The sequence below is a fragment of the Electrona antarctica genome (genome assembly GCF_951216825.1).
Source record: "Electrona antarctica genome assembly, contig: scaffold_40, whole genome shotgun sequence".
In the NCBI taxonomy this organism is placed as follows: Eukaryota; Metazoa; Chordata; class Actinopteri; order Myctophiformes; family Myctophidae; genus Electrona; species Electrona antarctica.
This window is the reverse complement of record NW_027638523.1, coordinates 542,451-566,483: the sequence shown is the minus strand read 5'-3', so window position 1 is coordinate 566,483 and position 24,033 is coordinate 542,451. Positions and strand designations below refer to the sequence as shown.

The 24,033-nt window shown below is 41.5% G+C and overlaps 1 protein-coding gene across 1 annotated transcript in view; it reads right to left on the bottom strand.

Annotated features, from left to right (window-relative positions):
* Positions 1–1,277: 1,277 nt before the first annotated feature.
* LOC306917981 (uncharacterized protein) overlaps positions 1,278–24,033 on the bottom strand; it is a gene marked incomplete at its 3' end in the record, with an annotated part of 68,952 nt that continues 46,196 nt past the window's right edge. The window contains exons 6-8 of the mRNA XM_079530881.1: positions 4,802–4,990; positions 3,022–3,156; positions 1,278–1,357 (exon numbers count right to left, since the gene is read on the bottom strand). Coding sequence (XP_079387007.1) covers positions 1,278–1,357; positions 3,022–3,156; positions 4,802–4,990 — 404 coding nt within the window. The remainder of the gene's footprint in view (positions 1,358–3,021; positions 3,157–4,801; positions 4,991–24,033) is intronic.

Genomic DNA, 24,033 nt, shown 5'->3' with positions numbered 1-24,033 from the left:
GGATGTCCACTTGGATACAAAAATAAAGTGAGTCTCTAGCATTTACCATTGTGAAGTTATAAGATGTCAAAAATAATTCGGTGTCACAGACCTGTCACTCGCTGAAATACCATGCTGCATTCAGAGGCTAATATTTACACAATGGAACATAATGGAATAGATTTCTCTTTTCTACATTAAAGTAGACAAAATTATCTTTATATGGCATGTGTATGTAGCCATAATAGAACCTAGCCTAGCTAACTACAAAACTTCAACTGAATTTATCTCAGAATAGTGTTTTCAGGGCCATGTTTTTTGTGAAACCACAATGTATTCAAGTGTTGATACCTACATAACAGAACATAGTTATCAACTCAGTTTATTTTTTCTATGAAAGCAGACATTATACTTCTTCTTTTGAGATATTCCGCGTCCTTATAGCCCCACCAGAGAATATTCTATAAATTCTAAAAGTATTGGAATTTGCCCCTAATCCCTGGCATTAGAACTACCTATTTTGACAGATCTCTGGCGGCTAATGGGTTAAGCCAAGGCCCTCAAGGTGTTAACTATGGAATCGCACATTTCCCATCAGTTATATATGGTGGTAGGGGTGAGAGAGCGTGTGACATCACATGACATCATCAGGGATGGAGCACGTGACATCAGGGATGGAGCACATTACATCACATGACATCATCAGGGATGGAGATCCCTGATTTCATCAATATTAAGCCCATACTGTAAATGGAGATCCCTGATGTCATCAATATTGGCCAGCAACTCTACATCTGACCTCAAACCCTAAGATCTCTATATATGGAGCTGACCTGTTCTGACATGCCATATGTTGATCCTACATGATCCTTCCTCTTCGATGTCTCCCTTATGACCGATACCTGTCCATTTAAACTCTAGATGGGCCTGCCCCAAAGTTATTAGTGCAGCCACGCCCGGCAGCCAGCGAAAACTAGAGTTCTTAACAGGCCCGAAAATTAAGATCTTTAGATGCCAAAGTGCCAGTGCTCGCCCAGCAATCTGCTGTCACCCAGGTGGATGCGTGCACGTGACCTGAGGTCGCTTCTCGCCCTCAGGCGTCTTACTGGCACTGAAGTAGAATTAACTGGAAAGCTTATGTGAACCCATTAATACTTTTACTGCCGAACCGGCGTCCCATTCATAATACATTTTGATCAAAGCAGGGGTTAATGCATCAACGCATTCACATTGTTAATGCTAAAATCGATAACCGATTCATATCGGTTCATCTTTACACTCTCAGTACCGACCCACTTTCACCAATAAAACAAATAAAGACAAAAAGTTGTGGCTGGAGAACTGATCTTCACCTGCAGACTGGACTCCACACACTGGTCTGGAATGAAGGTGACATTAGTAACAACTTTAATAATAAGGTTGTTCATGTGTTATAAACAGCATAACACTCCTGTAGAAAACTGAACCAGACTAAATTGATTTATATTATGAACCAGAATGATTGACTTAACCAAATATATATAAAATCAGACCCGTCTGAACAGAGTGGCGCTGTACTGTACTCGTGCTGTAGTACTGTACTGTACAAGCCGCCCTCCCTGGTGTGTGTGTGTGTGTGTGTTAGGCTGCGCAACAGTGACACTTGGTAGTCAACAAACGCTATAATGTTATTTCCGTGCTTGGACGGACAGACAGACCCAGCCAGGGAGTCAGGGACACACATTGCTGTGCATTGGAGTGGCTGCACCACTTAAAAATGAAAGAACAAAATGAAAGCACATCTAGAAACTAAAGCAGTATTTTGTCGTTGCATAAACAGCCAATCAGCTTGATAACAGATTAATGATCCTGAAATCGATATGAAATAGATATGACAGAGTAGCAGCATTTCTGCCTCCCAGTGTCCACATCAGTGTCCAAACACACATTTATATTGGCAGGCAATGTCCACAACGCTAACAACATTGATTTCTGCAGGTCTCCGGACATCTCAGCCATTCTCCATCGGAAATGAGGAGGTGGAGAGGGTTTCTAACTTTACGTTTCTGGGCGTGACTGTGGCCGACGACCTGTCCTGGAGGACCACCATCACCTCTGCTGTGGGGAATGCACAGCAACTCTTTTTCTTTCTAAGGAAACTTAGATGGGCAAAACTCCCACAGAGACTGTTGATCAACTTCTACCACTGTGCAGTAGAGTGTGCTCACCAACTGGTGTGGTTTTCCAGCTGCACCAGGGCAGAGAAGGAGGGCCTCCACAGAGTGGTCAAGGCTGCAGGGAGGATCATTGGGACCAGCCTCCCAGAGATCTCCACAGTCTTCACCTCCCGCTGCCTACGCTGTGCCAATAACATCCTACAGGACCAGTTCCACCCAGCACACCATCTTATCCAACGTCTGCCCTCTGGTAGGAGATACCGATCTATCCGGTCCAGAACCAGCAGACTGACCAACAGCCTCTACCCACAGGCTGCCAGGGTGCTGAATGAACAACCTGCCCCCCGCCTACCCCATCCCTGACCCTCCTCTATAGTATTATTGTACTGGACTTGGACTATGCATTAAACTTTGCATTGCTGAACTCTATTATTATTACACTGCACTATTACGTTGCACTTTGGGTATTATGTATTACAGTGCGTTTATTTGTATGCCAGTGGTGAAGCTCAACTTGCATTGTTTCGTGCAAGCAATGACAATAAAGATCTATCTATCTATCTATCTATCTATCTATCTATCTATAGTATGTAAACATCAGGTGAAATTGAAAATTATATTGAAAAAAGTCAAGAAGTAACACAAATACCAGATCTACAAGCTGCTCAACGTGTGTGGTATCGTGAGCTAGTAAAACATGGCATAATAGTTTGAATGCTGATTAATCGTGATTAATATATTTATAAACTCAGATTAATCTGGTTAAAATGTTTAATCATTTGACAGCCCTACTTAAAATGTATTTCAAAATGTAAAAGTATTTCTTTAAGCAGTATTTAGTTAAGCAGTATTTTTATTGCGTATTTGAAAACAGTCATTGACCCACCAGCTTCTTCTGGTCTTTGAAGTAGCTCCTCTTGTTCCTTAATCTGTGGAGGTTGTGGTTCCTCCTGGACCAGACTGGAGCTCCTCTCCTCTTCAGGTGAGACCTCCTCTTTACACACAAGAATGTGCAGAAAGTCTAGAAAAATACAAAGACTCTATAAAAGGTTTGGATCTTGTACCTCAGTGCGGAGTAGTGGCTGGAAAAAGTATCAACAGATTACTCTTTGGCCACATTTTCCTAAATTGAACTTTGATGGTGCGCTGACTGCGCTTTGTGCTGTATGGCCGTTTGTTTACATTGTAGTGTTCTCATAGAACACTACAGAACACCACAGAACAGATATTCAACCTGAGGATTATCTGCGAGAGATATCTGCAGCATCAACAACACCTTTACCACGTGTTCATAGACTTCAAGAAAGCCTGAAACCGGGTATGGCATGCTGCGCTGTGGGCGACCATGAGGAAGTATAACATCAGTCCTAACCTTGTCAATGTCATTCAACATCTGTACAACAAAGCTACCAGCGCAGTTATCTACAACGGAGCTATCGGAGACTGGTTCAGGACAACAATTGGAGTGCGCCAAGGATGCCTTCTCTCACCCATTATCTTTAACATTTTTCTGGAGCGTATCATGACGGATGCCCTGGCAGACCATGAAGGAACTGTCAGTATTGGAGGCAGACCAATCACCAACCTCCGCTTTGCGGATGACATTGATGGGCTTGCCGGAGAAGAAAACGAACATGCCAGCCTAGTGGAAAGGCTGGACATCACTTCCCGAGCCTATGGAATGGAAATCCATGCAGAAAAAACAAAAATGATGACCAACAACGTCAGCGGCATACGCTCAGACATCCAAGTAAACGGACAGTCACTGGACACGGTCTCCAGTTTCAAATATCTTGGAGCAATCGTGTCCGATGAAGGATCCAAACGGGAAGTCCTTGCCAGAATTGCGCAAACAACTGCTGCCCTGGCAAAACTCAAGCCCATATGGAAAGACAAAAACATCAGTCTGGCATCAAAGGTGAGACTACTGCGATCACTTGTCATGTCAATCCTTCTTTATGCTTGTGAAACTTGGACCCTTACAGCTGAGCTACAGAGGAGGATACAGAGCATGGAGATGAGATGCTACAGAAGACTCATGGGTATCTCCTACACCCAACATGTCACAAACGAGGAAGTACGGCAAAAGATCAGCCAAGCCATCGGCCCACATGATGACCTTCTGACCACTGTCATCAAGCGTAAACTGAGGTGGTATGGACACATCACCAGATCCTCAGGCCTTGCAAAGACCATCCTGCAAGGCACTGTACGAGGTGGCAGGAGAAGAGGGAGACAAAAGAAAAGATGGGAAGATAACATCGGAGAATGGACACACTTGAAACTCAGTGAGGCAATGAGAGCTGCCGAGGACAGAGAGGGATGGAGAGAGCTGGTCAGCAGATCGTCTGTGGTGCCCCAACGACCCTCCGGGGTTACGGGATAGGTGAAGGTGAAGGTTCTCATAGAAGATGTGAGACGAGCTGAATGTTAGGTCAGTGAGTCTTAGTTAGTTAGTTAATACTGAAGTAGAATTAACTGCAAAGCTTCAGTGAACCCATTCATACTTTTACTGCCGAACCGTCGTCCCATTCATAATACGATCAATGTAGTCACATTGTTAATGCTAAAATCGATAACCGGGTGATATCGGTTCATCTTTACACCCTCAGTACCGACCCACTTTCACCAATAAAACAAATAAAGACTGAGTAATTTAAACTTACTGAGATCCAGGTGGTCTTCAGGTTCCTGTGTAAGGTGGTATTCAGGTTCCTGTGTAAGGTGGTATTCAGGTTCCTGTTTAAGGTGGTCTTCAGGTTCCTGTGTAAGGTGGTATTCAGGTTCCTGTTTAATAGAAACAGTCGTGGCTGGATAACTGATCTTCACCTGCAGACTGGACTCCACACACTGGTCTGGAATAATATAAAATATAATAAATAATAATAATAATAATTTAATAAGGAATTTGATGTGATATTAACAACTTTCATAAAAAGGCTGCCGCTGATCATGTGTAATGAAAGGAGTATAATATATTTATCATATTAAACTTTATAAACACCTCCTGTATAAAACTGAACCAGACAAAATTCAATTCATTTCACCCAAACCCTAACCTCACAGGGAAGACACGGCTGTTTCGGGAGCCATGGGTGAGTTTTAACCAGCAACGCCGACACCCAAACCCTAACCTCACAGGGAAGACACGGGTGATTTTTAACTGGCAACGCATATCGTGAGCCGTGACTGTTGTCGGCAGTTGCGACGTCGGCCACGAAACAAACCAAGACTGCCGCGGAACTCCACTAATCCCCCCACCTTCCCAGGGAGGTGCCACCCCTCCCTCCGGCAGTGCCGCCCGCGTCTGATTGCCGGTGTCGGAGAATGCACTCGCTCCTTCTGAATTATGGAGGTTTCTCTGCCCGGCAACAATGATAAAAAGTAAACCCAGCTGCTATAATAGAACAGTGAGAAACATGTAGAACTCAGGATTCACATGGAAACGGTGAGGGCCTCACAGAACGTAGACCAGATGTCTCCCTTTGCGTGGGACAGTCCCTCATTTCTAAGACTTTTCAAGCATCCTACAAAATGAGACCCTGTCCCACATTGTGACTGACAAGCATCAATGTTCAAATGCCCTAATATATTCAGTCCGGTAACAAGACAACTCACCCTTTTTGCCCCTCCAAGTGAGTTGTCCGGACATCTCACCCCGAAAGTCCGGACAACTCACCAGGGGTGAGATGTCTTCACTTTCGGGATGAGTTGTCTGACTGAATATGTAGCCTTTGAGCTCTTTTATATACTTTACTGAATATTGCACAATAATACTTTACTGAATATTCACAAGAATAAAACAGAAGAGTCAAATGTACGGTCAAATGTAATGTAGTTTATTTAAATATAGAAACATTGTAAACAAAGTTTTTGTCTCGAAAAACAGCTGTGTGTGTGTGTGTGTGTGTGTGTGTGTGTGTGTGTGTGTGTGTGTGTGTGTGTGTGTGTTAAACTGTAAAAACTGTAAAACTGTGTTGGCAAATTGTCCATAAAGATGTTAATATTACCTGAACCCCTCCTAATTTATTTACTCCAGATGGCTGAATGGTTATATAAGGTCACTTGTAATTTCTCACATGCTAATGTATAACTAGCAGTAGCCATCATCGTCGTTGTTGGGGGGGGGGGGGGGGGGGGGGGGGGGGGGGTCAATATTGCTTTGCTATTCAGATGTAATCCAGTCAGTATAAGTAGGCCTATTAGAACTGTGATTGATCATGCGTGCGTTGGGAGTGCAGTCTTAATTAGCAACTTTGTACAGCTGTGAGACTCTGCCTTTGAAGCGCAAACATTATCCACAAACGACCCCCCCCTCCCCCCTCCCCCTAAATGCTGCATAGAGAGTACAACAGTGTTTCACCGGATTTTACTGTTAAATAAATAAATAATTAGCGCGTGACTGCGCATGTCTGTAGGAACCGATAGTTAGATCCGAAATTGAATTAGGCCTACTGTAATGGGTGCCACGGAAAGTACAGACAACTCACCGGGGGGAGCTGTCCGTCCTTTCTCGCCCTACTCGCCCCAGCGGAAAGTACAGACAACTCACCCCGCCATGTCAGAAAGTGAAGACAACTCACCGGGGTGAGTTGTCCAGTATTCGTTAGTCCCCTAATAGTTCCTGATAGATGCCTTTTTAAGCCTTTTAAAATAACATGAGCAATATCCCCAGCTACAGGGGGTAGCACTTATCCTACCCCCTTAGATAGCACTTTTTAGACTTAGATAGCATTTGAAACAGACTTATAGCATGTCATGTAGACAGCACAATAATTGCATTGTATGTAGTCATAGTACATGATGTGGCAGCGGTGGCCGAACAGATAGCGGAGCGGTCTTGATACCGGAAGGCCGCCAGTTCGAATCAGCGGTCCGACACATTAAAATTACCACCGCTGAAGTGCCCTTGAACAAGGCATTGAACCACTACGATGAAATGTGTTCTATGAGCAGGGCCTGGCTGGAAACAAGTTCTTGAGCTTAGCCCAGATACCCTGGGTAAATATAGTAATCATTTCATTTCATTTCATTTCACATATGTATAGCATAGTTAATATGTATAGTGTCATTATATAGATATGTTCTAGTTACGTTCTTAGCTTACGCATGTTTCTTGATAAATGCATTTTATATATGTGATGTATTCCCATACTTTTGTTCTTGCCTAATGTAAATCGCTCTGGATTAAGAGCGTCTGCTAAATGCCTAAATTGTAATTGTAAATTGTACAGTACCAAGTCGGCCATACCACTGATGAGCACATCAAAACACACACACACACACACACACACACACACGCAATTGGTGACGACAATAAGTTTTACTCTTATGTACCTGAACACAAGATTTACCAATAAAGAAAAACGTGAAGCTACTGGGAAATGTAGTTCGGTTCAGCTAGCTTAATGCTACCTGTAGCTAAACTGAGTTTACTAACCTGCAGTGTGTAGTTTGGTGGTGTTGGTGTGTGTCTGTGTGTGTAACACACATACCTGCAGTGTGTAGATCGATGTCCATATCAACATCAATGTCCAGCACTTTGTTTTGTTTCTCCAGCAGAGTTTCTAGTGTCTCCATCTCTCTCTGGAAGAGGTTGACCATAACCTGAGCAGCCAAACTGAGACGCTCCAACACAAACACTCTGACATCAAGCTTCACACAACAAACATCAGCACCACCACTCTGCTGCTGTTTGTCCAAAACACACAATATATCCTCTCCCACCGACGTCATGTGTTCATGTATCTTCAGCCGTACAGACTCCATTTGAGTCGTTTTGACCTCCATTATGAGACGTCGTTTTAGCAGCACCACGATAAAAAACAACCAGAGCTAAAAGCTAACAAACTCCATGTTGCAGTGCTAACCGCAACAACAACGGCACTTCTTCTTCTTCTTCTCTGCGTTTTTTGGCGGATCGCAACCAACATAAAGGTGCATACCGCCACCTACTGTACAAGAGTGTGTAACATCATGTCAATTTTCTAGTGCTACTTAGATCCTACAACTCAGGTTTGTAGTGTATAAAAATATAAACAGTGCCTTCCTCACCATAGCTACACCCTTTCCCTCTGCTCCAAGAATCCCTGACAAATCCCATTCCCGTCCTGCATCATTAACTTTGTCCTTCAGTTGTGCTCTTTCCTCTATGTACCTATCACAGTTCAGTAAAACGTGCTCAACATTTTCTATTTCCCCACAACTTCCACATTTGTTGCTCTCTGCCTTACCCATAGTAAAGAGGGTGCTGTTTAACCCAGTGTGGCCCACCCTTAGCCTTGTAATGCATTTTTCTTCACTTCTATTCTTTTCATTATACTCCTTAGTGGCTACTGTTTTTTGTACCTTGTAGTACCCTCGTCCTTTCAGGTCTTCGTCCCACCTTCTCTGCCAAATTTCCATCCCTTTCTTTTTGACCATTGCTTTCCCTTCACCCTTTCCTAGTAACACTTGTATTGCTACTTCCTGCTGTGTTGCCCTTTTGGCAAGCTTGTCCGCCCTCTCGTTCCCTGCCAGCCCCTTATGAGCTGGCACCCAGCAAAACTGAATATCCAGGCCACCTCTGTGTAGTCCTAGTAAGTACTGGTTAATCTCAATAACTAGGTCCTCTCTCACTGACTTTTCGGACTGCAGGCTTTTCAACACTGCTAGTGAGTCTGTGCACACCACCACCCGCTCTGGTCTAACCTCCTCCACCCATTGTAACCCAGTGATGATTGCCACCGCCTCTGCTGTATATACTGACAAGTGATCTGGTATCCTCTTTGCTATAGTGACATTGAACTCTGGTATAAACACTCCTATTCCCACCCTGTGCTGCTCATTCTTAGATCCGTCTGTGTATATGTGCAAATAGTTGCTGTACTTCTGTCTGAGGTAAAGGTTGGATTGGGCTCCTATGTCCTCTGCTTGCCAGTCATTTTTATTTTCAATAATGGTCAGGTCCACTTTAACTTCTGGGAACAGCCATGGTGGGGTATCACTAACTGGGGAGGTCATAGTGAATTCTGCCATCTCCAATTCATATGCCCTAGCTCTCTCTTGCCATATCCATCCAAACCCCCTCCCCTGTTTTTCTGGCAAATCTAAATTAGCAAATATAAGACTTCCGGGGGACGATCTCTTCAAAATAAGAGTACCCGAAAAAAAGATTAATTTGCACATTAAAACTATAAATTAAGCATTTAAACGATGCTATAGGACACACATTATGTTTCTGTGTAAAAATAAGTAATAAGTAATGTTTCTGTGTAAAGATAAGTAATTAAAAAGTTATCTAAATGGATAAATGCTATTCACTGGAGTGCATGGACTTTATAAAGTGGACACTGGACAAAAATCCCTGCTATGTATCGACTAGTGTGACATATGCACATGTCCGGGGAGACCTCCTCTACAACACCACACTGTCCGCTAAGCAGCAGAGGTGTAAAACAAAAATTGGCACGCCATACAGCGAGGTGAAACATAATTTTTTTTCCCATTTCCAGACTAAAGTCAACTAAAGTGGACACTGGACAAAAATCCCTGCTATGTATCGACTAGTGTGACATACGCACATGTCCGGGGAGACCTCCTCTACAACACCACATGTGCGTATGTCACACTAGTCGATACATAGCATGGATTTTTGTCCAGTGTCCACTTTAGTTGACTTTAGTCTGGAAATGGGATGTTTTTTGACCTTTCACCTCGCTGTATGGTGTGCCAATTACATTTTTACACCTCTGCTGCTTAGCGGACAGTGTGGTGTTGTAGAGGAGGTCTCCCCGGACATGTGCGTATGTCACACTAGTCGATACATAGCAGGGATTTTTGTCCAGTGTCCACTTTAGTTGACTTTAGTCTGGAAATGGGACATTTTTTTATGTTTCACCTCGCTGTATGGCGTGCCAATTTTTGTTTTACACCTCTGCTGCTTAGCGGACAGTGTGGTGTTGTAGAGGAGGTCTCCACGGACATGTGCGTATGTCACACTAGTCGATACATAGCAGGGATTTTTGTCCAGTGTCCACTTTAGTTGACTTTAGTCTGGAAATGGGACATTTTTTTATGTTTCACCTCGCTGTATGGCGTGCCAATTTTTGTTTTACACCTCTGCTGCTTAGCGGACAGTGTGGTGTTGTAGAGGAGGTCTCCCCGGACATGTGCATATGTCACACTAGTCGATACATAGCAGGGATTTTTGTCCAGTGTCCACTTTAGTTGACTTTAGTCTGGAAATGGGATATTTTTTGACCTTTCACCTCGCTGTATGGTGTGCCAATTAAATTTTTACACCTCTGCTGCTTAGCGGACAGTGTGGTGTTGTAGAGGAGGTCTCCCCGGACATGTGCGTATGTCACACTAGTCGATACATAGCAGGGATTTTTGTCCAGTGTCCACTTTATAAAGTCCATGCACTCCAGTGAATGGACTTGGGCACTCCAGTGCATGGACTTGGGCATTTATCCATTTAGATAACTTTTTTACGTTATTTAATTACTTATTTTTACACAGAAACATAATGTGTGTCTTCACAATAACTGTAATGTAATAACAATACTAATAATGTAATGTAATAATTATTTAATTAACTACGCTTTTATTCTGAAAGCAACCGGATGTCTTAAATTTGCTAGCTCTCAAACAGGAAGTTCTAGATTTGCCAAAAGAACGGAGCCAACAACAACACGCACTTACTTCCGTTTCCGGATCAACGTGTTTCGAACTTTCGAGCGCATGCGCACCAATGGATCCTCCAGGCCGTTTGCTCAATGCAAAGGCTCTTCCTTTCGCCCCCTGGTGGAGGAGGTGTGTAACTGGACGGACGGGTTGAATACTTTATTAACAGTTTGTGAAAGAAAGGACAGAGGTACAGAAGTTATACAATAATCTAAAATAATAATCTAAAATCAATAATCTAAAATCAATGATCTACAACCAATTATCTAAAATAATTATATAAAAGCCCTGAGAGCTGGGAGCTTGTTTCCATTTCAGACAGACAGACAGACAGACAGACAGACAGACAGACAGACAGACAGACAAACACCAAAATACAATATCATGAAAATATATAAAACAGTACAGTATGTATAGGAATACATTAATAGATAATTGAGTCATTTCACAAAACCGGCACGATTTGGCCTTTTCTTAATAGCCCACAATATTATGGACATCTTTAGCTATCAGAAAAACATAATTTCCCATCTCAGGCATTCAATTAATATTTGTATTTATTTTTATATAGAATAATATAGTAACGTGGTTGAAAATTATAATGGGGTTGTGTCAACCCCATGGAGACCACATGGCATGCATGAGATTGGAGGGGAGAATTACTTGTGTAACGGGGTTGAGTGCGATTGGGGGACAGAGCTATATAATGCTATTTTAATGATTAATCATCTATTTATTCAAAAACTAAACATGACCAGCAATAAAGCACCGATAGATGTACATGTGAATGGCATAATTTATGGATTTTTGTACATTTTGAATAGTCATATCTCAAGTCCACTTTCATCGAAGGCCATTGGGGACATGACAAAATAGGGGGTGTCTACTGAAAGATAGCAAGATAATTTCTGATATGAAGATAAAATCCATGTACTATTTACACAATATTAAAGGGAACATTTAAATTGATGAAAAAAGCTTTTAAAAATAAGATGTGGTGACTCAATCGATAAAATACACCTTAAAAGGTCATAGGGACTGCAAAACGTACCGGTTTCGTGGAATGACTCAATTAAATACATAAATAAAAACACAAACAAACAGAAAAAAGGCAATGTATTAGTTTGGTCAGCAGCTGCAGTGAGTTTCACGTCATTTATAATTAATACAATCAGATTCAGATTAGACTTTTCTGTTTGGATGAATGGGCTGTCAAGGGTTGGTATTTACAACTCCGAACGCGCCCTATATGCCAGATAGCAGAAATAGCACAAGAGACAATTATGTCTACATATTTACACATAACTCCATATCCATGGAGCAGATGGTTTATACTGGTTTATCATGACATGATGAAGCTTTGTTTCATCATATTGTACAATGTAGCCTACATTCCACACAAATATAAGATTCTACTCTATTTGCAGAGTAATGTGCTAAATTGTATGAATAATCTATTTTACACACTGTGACTGAACATTGAACAAAAGCAACACTCGGAGACTGTAGAAGTATGTTGAAAGCAATTTAGAAAAATGGAGGAGAGCTTTAGAAAAATGGAGGAGAGCTCCAAAGGTAAAGTAATAAGGTCAGGAAAAACAAAGATTTCCGCACATTATTATAGTTTTAGTCATAGTATTTTGAATAAAATTCCATTTAGTTTTAGTTACATTTTAGTCATCTGAAGTGTTTTAGTTTTAGTCTAGTTTTAGTCGACTTATACTTGGCATTGTGCTGAAAATAGCCAATCTACAAGCTCACAGCGTGGCCCGATGTGACGCGTTGTGGGCTTGCATTGCAGATTCTATTTTCGGAGGGAGACAACACACCCACGCATAAAATGACATGCCTAATTACTTCTACTGGATCCCTTATAGTACCCCATAACGTTTTCGTCTATAGTTTTTATTTGTTGTTAAAATAGTCAGTTTTTGTATTAGCTGGGTCCCAATTCATTAAAATTGTGCACTTGGTGACAAGTTTTAGATTTTTGGCATGGTGGTAGGTATGGTTATAAGGTTTTCAAAAACCATCACAACCGAGTTGGGCTCGCCCCCCTAGTGGTCCGTTTGCAATTAATCTAATAATAAATGGGTCAGTATATGGTTACAAATCAGAATAATTGATAAAATAGATTTTCCAATGGATTCTATTAGTATTGGGTATGCTAAATGACATAGGCCTACACAGAAATTGGGGGAAAATAACTTCTGGGAAGGCATCGTTTTCAAGATGGCGTCCACGGGGGCTGCAGTGAGCTTAAAATGCCTATAAACTGGGATTTAATACATACAAAATCATAACAATTATGCACTTGGTGACAAGTTTTTGATTTTTGGCATGGTGTTAGGTATGGGCATAAGGTTTTCAAAAACCATCGCAAACGAGTTGGGCTCGCCCCCTAGTGGTCCGTTTGCAATGAATCTAATATTAAATGGGCCAGTATGGTTAAGAACCATAATAATTGATAAAAGAACAGTTTCAATGGATTCTATTAGTATTGGGTATGCTAAATAACATAGTAAAAATGTAGGAAATAATAACTTCTGGAAAGGCATCATTTTCAAGATTGCATCCACGATAGCTGCAAAATGCCTATAAAGCTGGGATTTAAAATGTAAAATGTAAAACCTCATATCAATTATGAACTTGGTGGCAAGTTTTAGATATTTGGCATGATGTTAGGTATGGGCATAATGTTTTCAAAAACCATTGCAAACAAGTTGGGCTCGCCCCTTAGTGGTCTGTTTGCAATTAATCCAATGCTGGCCTATTTAACATAGGATATATGTTGACCGTTGAGCTGATTCTAATCTATGGCTCCGAGACATGGACACTTTCAAAGAAACTAGAGAAACGGTTGAATGGCACTTACACCCGCCTTCTAATGAGAGAGCAAAATATGTCTTGGAAGAGCCTCCCATCGACTAATCAACCTTCCCCGTGTTTCTTCACCGATCCAGAAGAACACAGCTTGCCGGCCACTGCTACAGAGCTGACAATGAGGTTATATCTGCCCTTCTTCTCTGGAGTCCTGCCTCAAAGCAGACCAGAGGTAGAAAACTGTCGTTCCCTGATGTCATCGCTAGGGACACAGGCATCAGTAAGCAGGAACTGGGGATGGTAATGAAGGACCGGGAAGTCTGGCGTGATATTGTGAAATCCATGATCTCGACCACGGTCGAAAAATGATGATGATGAACATAGGATTCATTGCAAACGGACCACTAGGGGGCGAACCCAACTCGTTTGCAATGGTTTTTGAAAACCTTATGCCCATACCTAACACCATGCCAAAATTTAAAAACTTGTCACCAAGTGCATAATTGTTATGATTTTGTATGTATTACATCCCAGTTTACATCCCAGTTTGACTTCAGCTTGTGACTGCAACTTGTTCCTGTTCGCAGATGACTCGGCACTGCTAGTCTCGGACAGGAACAAACTTCAAGTTGAAAAGGCCCTCAGCTCTGAACTCGGTAGAATCTGCACCTGACTCGCTGATAACAAGCTATCTTTACACCTGGGAAAAACTGAATCCATTCTCTTTGGCTCTAATAGTAATCTCAGCAAGGCAAATGGCTTCTTGGTTAGAGTGCGTGACAATGTTATCACACGTAAAGATGAAATTACCTACCTAGGTTCCATCCTGGAGGCTAATCTTTCCGGTGATAAAATGGCCACCCTTTACAGGATCTCCTCACTGGTCAACAAAAACACCTTGAAGCCCTTAACAGGAGCCCTTGTACAAGGTTTATTTGACTATGCATGCACCTCCTGGTACCACAGCACCTCAAAGGTCCTTAAAACTAGGCTCCAGACTTCCCAAAACCAACTGGTCAGGCTCCTACTTGGCCTCACCCCCCGAACCCACCTCACCCCTGCCCACTTTGACAGGCTGGAATGGCTTAGGGTCGACGACAGAGTACAGCATCTTGCAATGGGTCTGGTCCACACGATTCGATACACCACCAAGATACCCATGTACCTGTCTAGATACTTCCTTAATGTTAACGAAGTCCACACCCACAACACCAGAGGGAGTGCAACGAACCATGTACAACCCAGATTCGGCACAAACAAGGGACTAAATTATTTTCGCTCCTATGCCACCAAAATGTGGAACGCCCTACCAACAGTCATTAAGACATGCAAATCCCTTGAATCCTTCAAAACCGCTCTCAAAGGGCACCTACGGATGGCTGAAATTCGAAACTGGCCCCCGTAAAATCTGAATTTAAAATTCATAAAAGTTTAATTTATTTAAATCATAATTTTAGCTGCATTTAAGGTGTTACTATTTATACTCCTACATCAACACTGCCAGTGTCATGCTCAGACTTAACGCATGCACGCATGCGCCACACATCACTTCCTGTGTATTATCACAGGAATCATCCGTAAGTCCACTCGATGGCTCCGCCTGGTGGCGGAAAAATCATATATTGGAGTGATCCAATATAGGGCTACATAACACCTGGAGAGACAAGAAGACCCCTGTTACTGAACAAAAAAACTCTGAATGCAATGCTATGTAACATTAATTATTAAACAAAAATAGCACATTCACTCATTCACTTTAACATACTGGACCAAAACAAGCCTTGGTTTAAAAAAAATGTTATTATTAAAGGACCAAGCAGTCCTGAAAGGACTTGGTCCTTTATTGTTAGTTTTTCTTTCTTCTCCTTCCGCCAAAAATAGCAGTTCTGTCTTTTATTTGCGAAATTTGGAAATATGGTAGAGGGCCATGCCAAACGGTGAGGATGCAAAGACCACAACCATTGGCCAAAGGGTGGCGCTATAGCACTCAATTGAAAATGCAAACTTTGACCACGCATAGCTCATGAACCGTTTGACCGTCGGCAATGAACCATCGATACACATATGCGTCTCCTCATGCCGAACAAGTTTCATGCTCTTACTTTTGACCTCTGACCTCTAGATCACCCACCATTTTGAATTATATGAAAATTTTGCCTTATGTGTTTTTGTAGGAAGGAACCATAACAGCATTTTATTTTTATTTTATTTTGCGGCATTAAACCTCTTTGCTTTTATGACATTTCTGAGGCAATTCATGTCAATGGAAGATGCTTCTAAACTTGTATCCTATTCCTAGTTTGATCACATCAAATACTCTTTCAACTTAAAATAGATAATGACCGTAAATAGCCGATCTACGAGCTTGACGTGTCGTGAGCTTGCAGATCTGCTATTTTCAGTACACAGCATGCTTTCACAGAAGACACGCTGCATGGCTTCTATGGAATCCAAATGACTGAAATCCGTCGTGGCGACTGAGAACTTTTTTTTCCACGTTTCCACGCCTGTCTCCGTCACATTCCAGGAGGAAGCGGCCAACGTGCATCTGTCCAAGTGCAGGAAGATCCAGCATGAGCTGGAGCAGGCCGAGGAGCGCGCCAACATGGCTGAAGCCCAGGTCAACAAGACGAGAGCTAAAAGCCACCATGCCGCTGGCAAGGTAAGTGCATCGAGCAATAGTCTACTAATGTCACAACATGTTGATTAGCATTGCTTAGATTTAACTAAAGATGAATGTTGAATGTGGTCTAAAAGTATATTACTCTTTTCACAGGGAAAAGAAGCCTCTGAATAGGTTCTTTAAACTTTAGTAGGTTATATTAAACTCACCATACAATGTCATAAAATATGATATATTGTTGTATTCAATAAAGGTAACAAAATAAAAAGGTACGTTGTTGTTTCTTATATTCATTACTTGGTATTGTTGTCAGACACTTTATTGTCAGGCTTGTCAGAGTATTCTAGGTCCAACTCGCATGTCCCATAGCAATTAGTGATGCACAATATTATCAGTAGCATATTGATATATCGGCCGATATTTAATTATAAAAGCTAGGGCCGGGACTTTAACGCGTTAATTGAGATTAATTAACTACAGAAAAATTAACGCGTTAAAAAAATTAACGCATTTAATCGCACCTTTTTTTCCACCGCGGAACGTTTCTCACTGGGTGCGTTTCTAGTAGTACTGAATAGGCTGCGGCACGCGAGCAGCAGCAGCAGCAGCAGCAGCAGTTGTTCACTAGGCTACAGCTCCGTCAGAAAGCCCAAACCCAAATGAATCGAATGAAGAAGCCGCTTATATCGCTTTTGCTCCATGGATGGGACATTTAGATGTAAAAGCTATCGGATGGACGCGTGGATAGCGGCATGGCTGTGTGCAATGTCAGAAGGAAAGGATCCATTTATGAGCAACGTTAGCTTCTATGCTAGGCTTGCTAGCTGCTTCAGTTTAACATGTCTCACAGACCACCGGAGACGCGGTGATTTCACCACAGCACGAAGCTGTCAAGCTGTCCTCGATGCGAAGTAGCAAGCGTGGGTCAGCCCCAACCTCATGTGAAATGTTACCCCCATAATACAGTTGTTCTCATGCCCCGCCATGTAAAGCACATTTGAGTATTCATATACACACTGAAGACACTATATAGGCACTTGCTGCTCTTGTTTATCTGTTGGGATAAAAAAAGTTGTATTGCTTAAAGGGGAATACCACTCATTTTCAACATTTTTCTATGGAGTTGTGTGCACTGGAAATAATAAAGTCCCCCCATTATGTGTTGCCTATAGAACTGGAGGTCTGAAAAAAACAGTAACATTATGAAGTACATTTTTGTGATGTCACTGAGATGTACTTCATAATGTTACTGATTTTTTTCAGACCTCCAGTTCTAGGCAACACAGAATGGGGGGGACTTTATTATATCCACAACAACTCTAAGGTATATTAATGACAGTAAAATGTTGAAAATGAGTGGAATCCCATAGTCACTATTCACTGGAATACCAAAAAACATTTAAAAAAAAAGGTTTCTCACTGTTCTCGGGTTGAATATTGATATGCGATTAAAATGCGATTAATCGAGATTAATTAACTACAAAGCCTCTGATTAATTAGATTAAGCTATAAGAAGGAGGCATTTATTTCTACTTTTCAAACTGATCATAATGAACAAATCACATTTTGGGTCAGTTAGAACCCAGTAAAATGTATTGGGCTCATGTAGCCTATTGAAACCAAGTCCTCATGAAATATTAAACAGTGCAGTTGCAGGTGCTCAATGGTCATTTTAACAGTTTTTCCATTATTGGCATATTGTCTATGGTAAATACCATAATAACATCAACACATCAATTTAACTTGAACAACCAATGTCATTGTCATTTGAAGCTATACGATTCCCTGCTTTCATATGACATGAAAAAAATACAATGGCAGTCCCTCAGTCAAATCTGGTCACAAATATACCGGTTGAAAGATATTGGAACTCGTAAAGGCGGGCTGGCTAGTGGTGCTATGTGCACTCCTACACTATGCATGCCTATGAGAGCATGTGGGGCCACAGACCAGGCAGTTTGATGGTTAACAGATGTTTATTCGGTTATTTGGTTCACAGAGCCCACTGAGCATTTTTCCGGCTAATAGACGTCTAAAAGACGTATTTTCAGCTACTATACGGCTAGGCTAAAAAAAAGGTAGAAAAGTGGCTAAAAATGAAAGTTTTTTAGCGGTCTAGGCTTTAGCTTAGACGTCTAATAGACGGATAAACCACGTCTAGGTCTATACACCTGGTCTAATCTTATACCATTAAATAACCACTATCAAACGTCTAGTCCTAGACGTCTATATTTTAGACGTTTGCCATATTATACCAATTTTATACCAATTATAGACTAGACGTATTTTATACGTCTATACACTTACTTCAATATCTAGTCAAATGAATTATATAAAATAAAATCTAATTGACATGAAACCAAAATTAAGTAGATTAAACACCTCAAAATGTAATGTTGACACAGGTTATCTTCAAAACAGATCTTACCTTGATGCATTTATTCCCAGGATTTTGAGACCATTATTTGAAACATGTTTCAGTGTAACACTAATGATTTTTTCTTATATTTTAACAAGCTGGATATAAATAGATAATGTAGACATTGATTTACTTTGAACCATCACGATCTTTCAAATGCAATTTCAACCACAAAACATTTTTCAACAATTAAAACATACAAAAGTGTGAACACATTTTTTTTAAATTTGAGTTAGAAACACAATTGCACGCACTTATACACAATATGTAAAAAATAATAAATAAAACAAAGTACAAACTGACTGAATACTGCAAAAAAAAAGTGCTTAAAAAGTGCATCAACGATCAACAGCAGTGGGGTCCAGGTCCAGGTAAAAATCTTCTTATGGGGGTCCCTGGCATATATTTTCTAATGGGGGTCCGCAGGCTAATGAGTGTCAATTTGGGGGTCCTTGACAAAATATAAAAAGGCAAAAGAGTAGACTGACATAACAGTCTACTCTTTTGCCTTTTTATACCCTCCACCACCACTTCGAGCCGGGGCCTGCTTGAAATAGTCAGCAGTTGTTGTGCTGACCTGGCCCTCCGTTGCTCCCGGAAATGTCTTCCGAACGATTTCTGCAATCAGAATAATGACAAATGTTATCGGTCATACGTGACAGTAATCTAATATAATCTGTAATAGAGATGTCCAAGTATACTCCAGAATAAAGGACATAAAGGACGTCAGACACACATTATATGAACAATCAAACAACTGGCAAAGACAATTGTTCATGTTACCGTTAATTAGGGGAAAGAAGGGTGTTTTCCTGAAGGGCTTCTTCTCCTGCTGCCCACCACCCAACATGTTAAAATGGCACATCAGGCCATTGGTGAAAAGTCTGAAAGATATAAAACACACTCTTGTGAAGTGCCAATCTGCTGAGCACATTCTGTGCTTAAACAGACAGTCATACACTTGAAGCTGTACATAGTGGCTAATACACCCATACATTGATAACTGCAGCTGTACATAGTGGCTAATACACCCATACATTGATAACTGCGTGCTATAGCAACTTGCAAAGCAAACACTTGAGATGAAACAGCAATATCACATTGTAACCTTTCAATTTGAATTCATACCTGCCCAGTATCTTCCTTGTGCAGGATTTTATGTCCTCCCCTCCAATCTGTGACAGCTTTGAAATCTGTATAAAAAATATCAATAGTGATGTAAATCTTGGTCATTTAAATTATATTATTTAACGACTTATTATTATTATTATTTACCACTGTACGCCTGTATTGGGGATTCCCCAGCTCCATACATGACTTCTCGAAGTCCTCCTCATTATTAATAGGGAATCCTACACTCTCCTCCTCGAATTCCCCATTGATAGTCTTCAACTGCTCCAGGATCTCCAGGAGCGTCTCCACCACTACCTTTTGAAACTCTGATTAAAAAAACAAAATAACTACATTATATATATATATATATATATATATACACACACACACACACACACACACACACACACACTCACACCAAAATTAATTTTATCCATTCAAATGGTACTTCCATTCTTACTTTTCTCTGTCAAGGGGTAGTCAAATACAGTCTTCTTCTCTGTGAAATTATAGAATGTAACAATAAATATTTGCTGAACATGTAAAAGATCCATTTCCCAATTATGATGTATACAACCATCAATACAAATTATAAATTGACGCTTGTTTATAAAACCTGTGATGTGGGCTATGTGATGCTTTACTTTGGCTGGTGAACATGTAAATAAACATTGTGTTTTACAAGTTCAAAATCGTCCTCTCCCCCCCAGTAATGTTCATGCCTAATGTCATCAAAACTTACTTGTTTGAATCCTGTGAGATATTTTTTTGGCTTGAACGGTTCTGGGATAGGCGGAGGAGGGCGGAGGGCTTGGAGTCTCTGTTGGTGGAGGGGGAAAGGAACTTTAAAATTCACCAGTTATATCACTGTGACGTTGTTTTGACTGAAGCTAAAGTTGTTTCGATACCGGTATCGGTTACTCTACTCGGGACGATACCACCCTCAAGTACTCTCTGAGCCGAGTACCAAAACATCGAATTGACAACAACAACGAATGCAACGGGAGCAAGTCTGACCAAACACTGAAGCAAATGGGCAAAACAGCCAATCTACAAGCAAAAATGACAACTGACAAGTGTAGGCTTGACAATGACATTTAAATTGGAGAAAAAAAAGGGGGAAAAATAAGTGGTTACTCAACGACAAAATTAAAACTATTCGTATTGGTACTTGGTATCAGCGAGTACTAAAAAGTACTTGTACTCGTACTCTGTCTGGAAGAAATAAAAGGTATCGGGACGCCAACTGAGTTTGAAAAATAATGTAAATCATTGCAATAACATCTCAAAATCTCGACTTTTCCGTGTACACTTACTGGTGGATCTCTGGGATCTTAGCACATCCCTGGCTACTTGGGTAAGCCGGCTCTCACCTGCACAAAAAGGATGTACAGATTGGAATATCTATAGATAATTTATAATAAAGAAATACTTCAAAATCACCCTTGTGAGCACAGCTATAATCAATCAAAAATTACCCATAAGAGTCCTGGCTGTGCGGCCTGGGGTCCTGGTTCTGCAGCCCGGGGTCCTCTTTGATGTTTGGACCGGGGTGTCAGGACTAGTATCCACTGTTGTACAGGGGTTAAAGCAAAACAAAAAAGACGGAAAATGATTTTCAGACCATGACCCAATATCTGATGAGTCACAAATAATTCCCATAATGCTTTGGCCCACTGCTCCTCCTTGTGGATGTCTTACGGAGACAACATTTTGTCCAGGAAGTAAGTGAGCTTCTTGTCTCCCATGTGGTAGCGGCCGGTCCAATTGAGCGATAATCATGGAGGCCTTGGCAGTGAAACTTAGGCCTCGGCCATAGCACTCTGGATCTTTTGGAAAACGGATATTTTCGTCCTCAGTTTTAGAAAAAAATCACACCCGTGTGAACTGAGTGGTGTAAGGTATTATATAGCCTGATCAGCTGTGTTCTGACGTAATGTCTGACGTAATGAAATCAGCATCAACCAATCAGCATCAACCATGCTCATTTTTTTTGCACAGACAGACAGACAAAGCCAGTTGTAGGAGTGGTTTACACCACTCAAAAATCCCTGCCCATACGACAGAGATATCTTGGTCCACACCCAAACGCAGAAACGCATTGAACACAGGATAAAATCACTGCAGTAGCAGGATGTCACGCTAATGAGCGGTGACATCATCGTTTCTCAAAAGCTCCGTTTCGCATGACTACACAGCTCCACCGATCCGATATTTTCGAAAACGCCGTTTGCGTGTGGCTGAAAGGCCCAAACGCACAGAGAAATCTGCGTTTTGCAAAAGATCCAGAGTGGTGTGGCCGAGGCCTTAATTAAGGCTTGGACGCGACTGCCTTTGACAGCACAGTCAAAAAAGATGAAACACTGCAATGAAATGTTTGCATTTGCACGACTGTATGGGTAACTTTTGTGAGAGTAATAAATACTCTCAAATCTCTGATTGACAAACATAGCAAGTGTTCCGCTGTGTAATTGAATGCAACAGACGCAAGCACTTTTGACAATTACACAACAGGTCGTTTTGAGGAATCAATCTGAATGGTTGAAACAGCTTTGTACCCATGCTTAAAACACGATATTTCAACGGCTAATCAAAACAAAGAATTCAGCCGTGCTTTTCTCTCAGAGCGCAGCAGACTCTGTGCATCTGATTGCATTTTTTGGATGCTGCTATGATCCATGCGGAAAAACTTAATACTTCAGTGGTAAATGAAATCCGTTCTACTTTTAAGTCAGAATGGCAGGGGGAAATCTAATCGAACACAACACTTTGGCAGTGGTGTTTCGTGCAGTAAATAGAAAATGTACAAGCTCACAGCGTGTAGCATTCGTGACACGCTGTGAGATTGCAGATCTGTTATTTACGGTTTGCGCAAAACACCGGCACGCAACAAAGTAGACCTATAGCTAAGGCCAGAACTTCTGTGTCGCCACGTCAGTTACATTCAGCAGCATGTGGTGCAATCTGAGCAGCTGATCGATCTAACATTGATTTGAGTGGGAATGGATGCTTGGTAGTTTGGACTTTAGAGACATCACTTGACTAGTAGCAAGTATATGCTGCATTTTGATGACTTCATTTCATTCACACCGTGGCTATGACTACATACACCCGCCACCCCCCTTTTTGAGTGGTGCAACCACTCCTATAGACAGATATGTGTGTGTCCCTGGGTCCCTGTTCACTGCTATAATCAATCAAAATTACCCTGTGGGGTCCTAGGTTTGAGGACAGCGGCCTTCCGGGACACAGGTGTCCTCCCGGATGCGTGGGTCCTCCCGGATGTGTGGGTCCTCCCGGATGCGCAGACACGAGGACTATTCACTGTTGGGACGGGAGACATAGCACAATTATTTGTTTTCCTAACTTAACATCAGCACTATTGTGACCATTCCAACCTATACATGTAAACACTGTCAGTTTCTCTGAACAAAGTTAGGTTGTATTGAAAAAAGTAGACACTTCACAATCCCTTGTGATCACTGCTAAAAATCAATCAAAATTACCCTGTGGGGTCCTAGGTTTGAGGACAGCGGCCTTCCGGGACACAGGTGTCCTCCCGGATGGGCAGACATGAGGACTATTCACTGTTGGGGCAGGAGACATAGCACAATTATTTGTTTTCCTAACTGAACACCAGCACTATAGAGGGTATGCGTGTGACTTCATAAAACCCGGAAGTTATGCAAGAACACCTACTGAGTGGCAAAAACCTACTTTCTGGCCATGACAGCCCATACATCCAAACAGAAAGGTTGTATTAGATTGCATTAAACGACGAGATTAAACTCACTTTGACACTCGATTTGCCATTCACTTTATGCATGTGCATACCCTCTATTGTGACCATTCCAACCTATACATGTAAACGGTTTCTCTGAACAGACTTGGGTTATAATGAAAAAATTAGACACTTCACAATCCCTTGTGATCACTGCTATAATCAATTCAAAAATACCCTGTGGGGTCCTGGGTGTGCGGACAGTGGTCCTCCTGGCTATGCGGCCAGGGGTCCTCCAGGCTGTGCGGACAGGGGTAATCCTAGACATGTTGAAAAGGCTCCTCCTGGAGCCGTGGACAGGGGTCCTCCTGGCTCTGCTTTTTGGAGTCTTTGGAGTCTCAGGACTATCCACTGTTAGTAAAAAAAAAAAAAAGGTTATTCTAACTTACAGACACAATTGTGATTTGACCATTCCTATACTTGTACACATTTTATATGAACAGTGGCATATCAATTTATAATGAAAAAACAT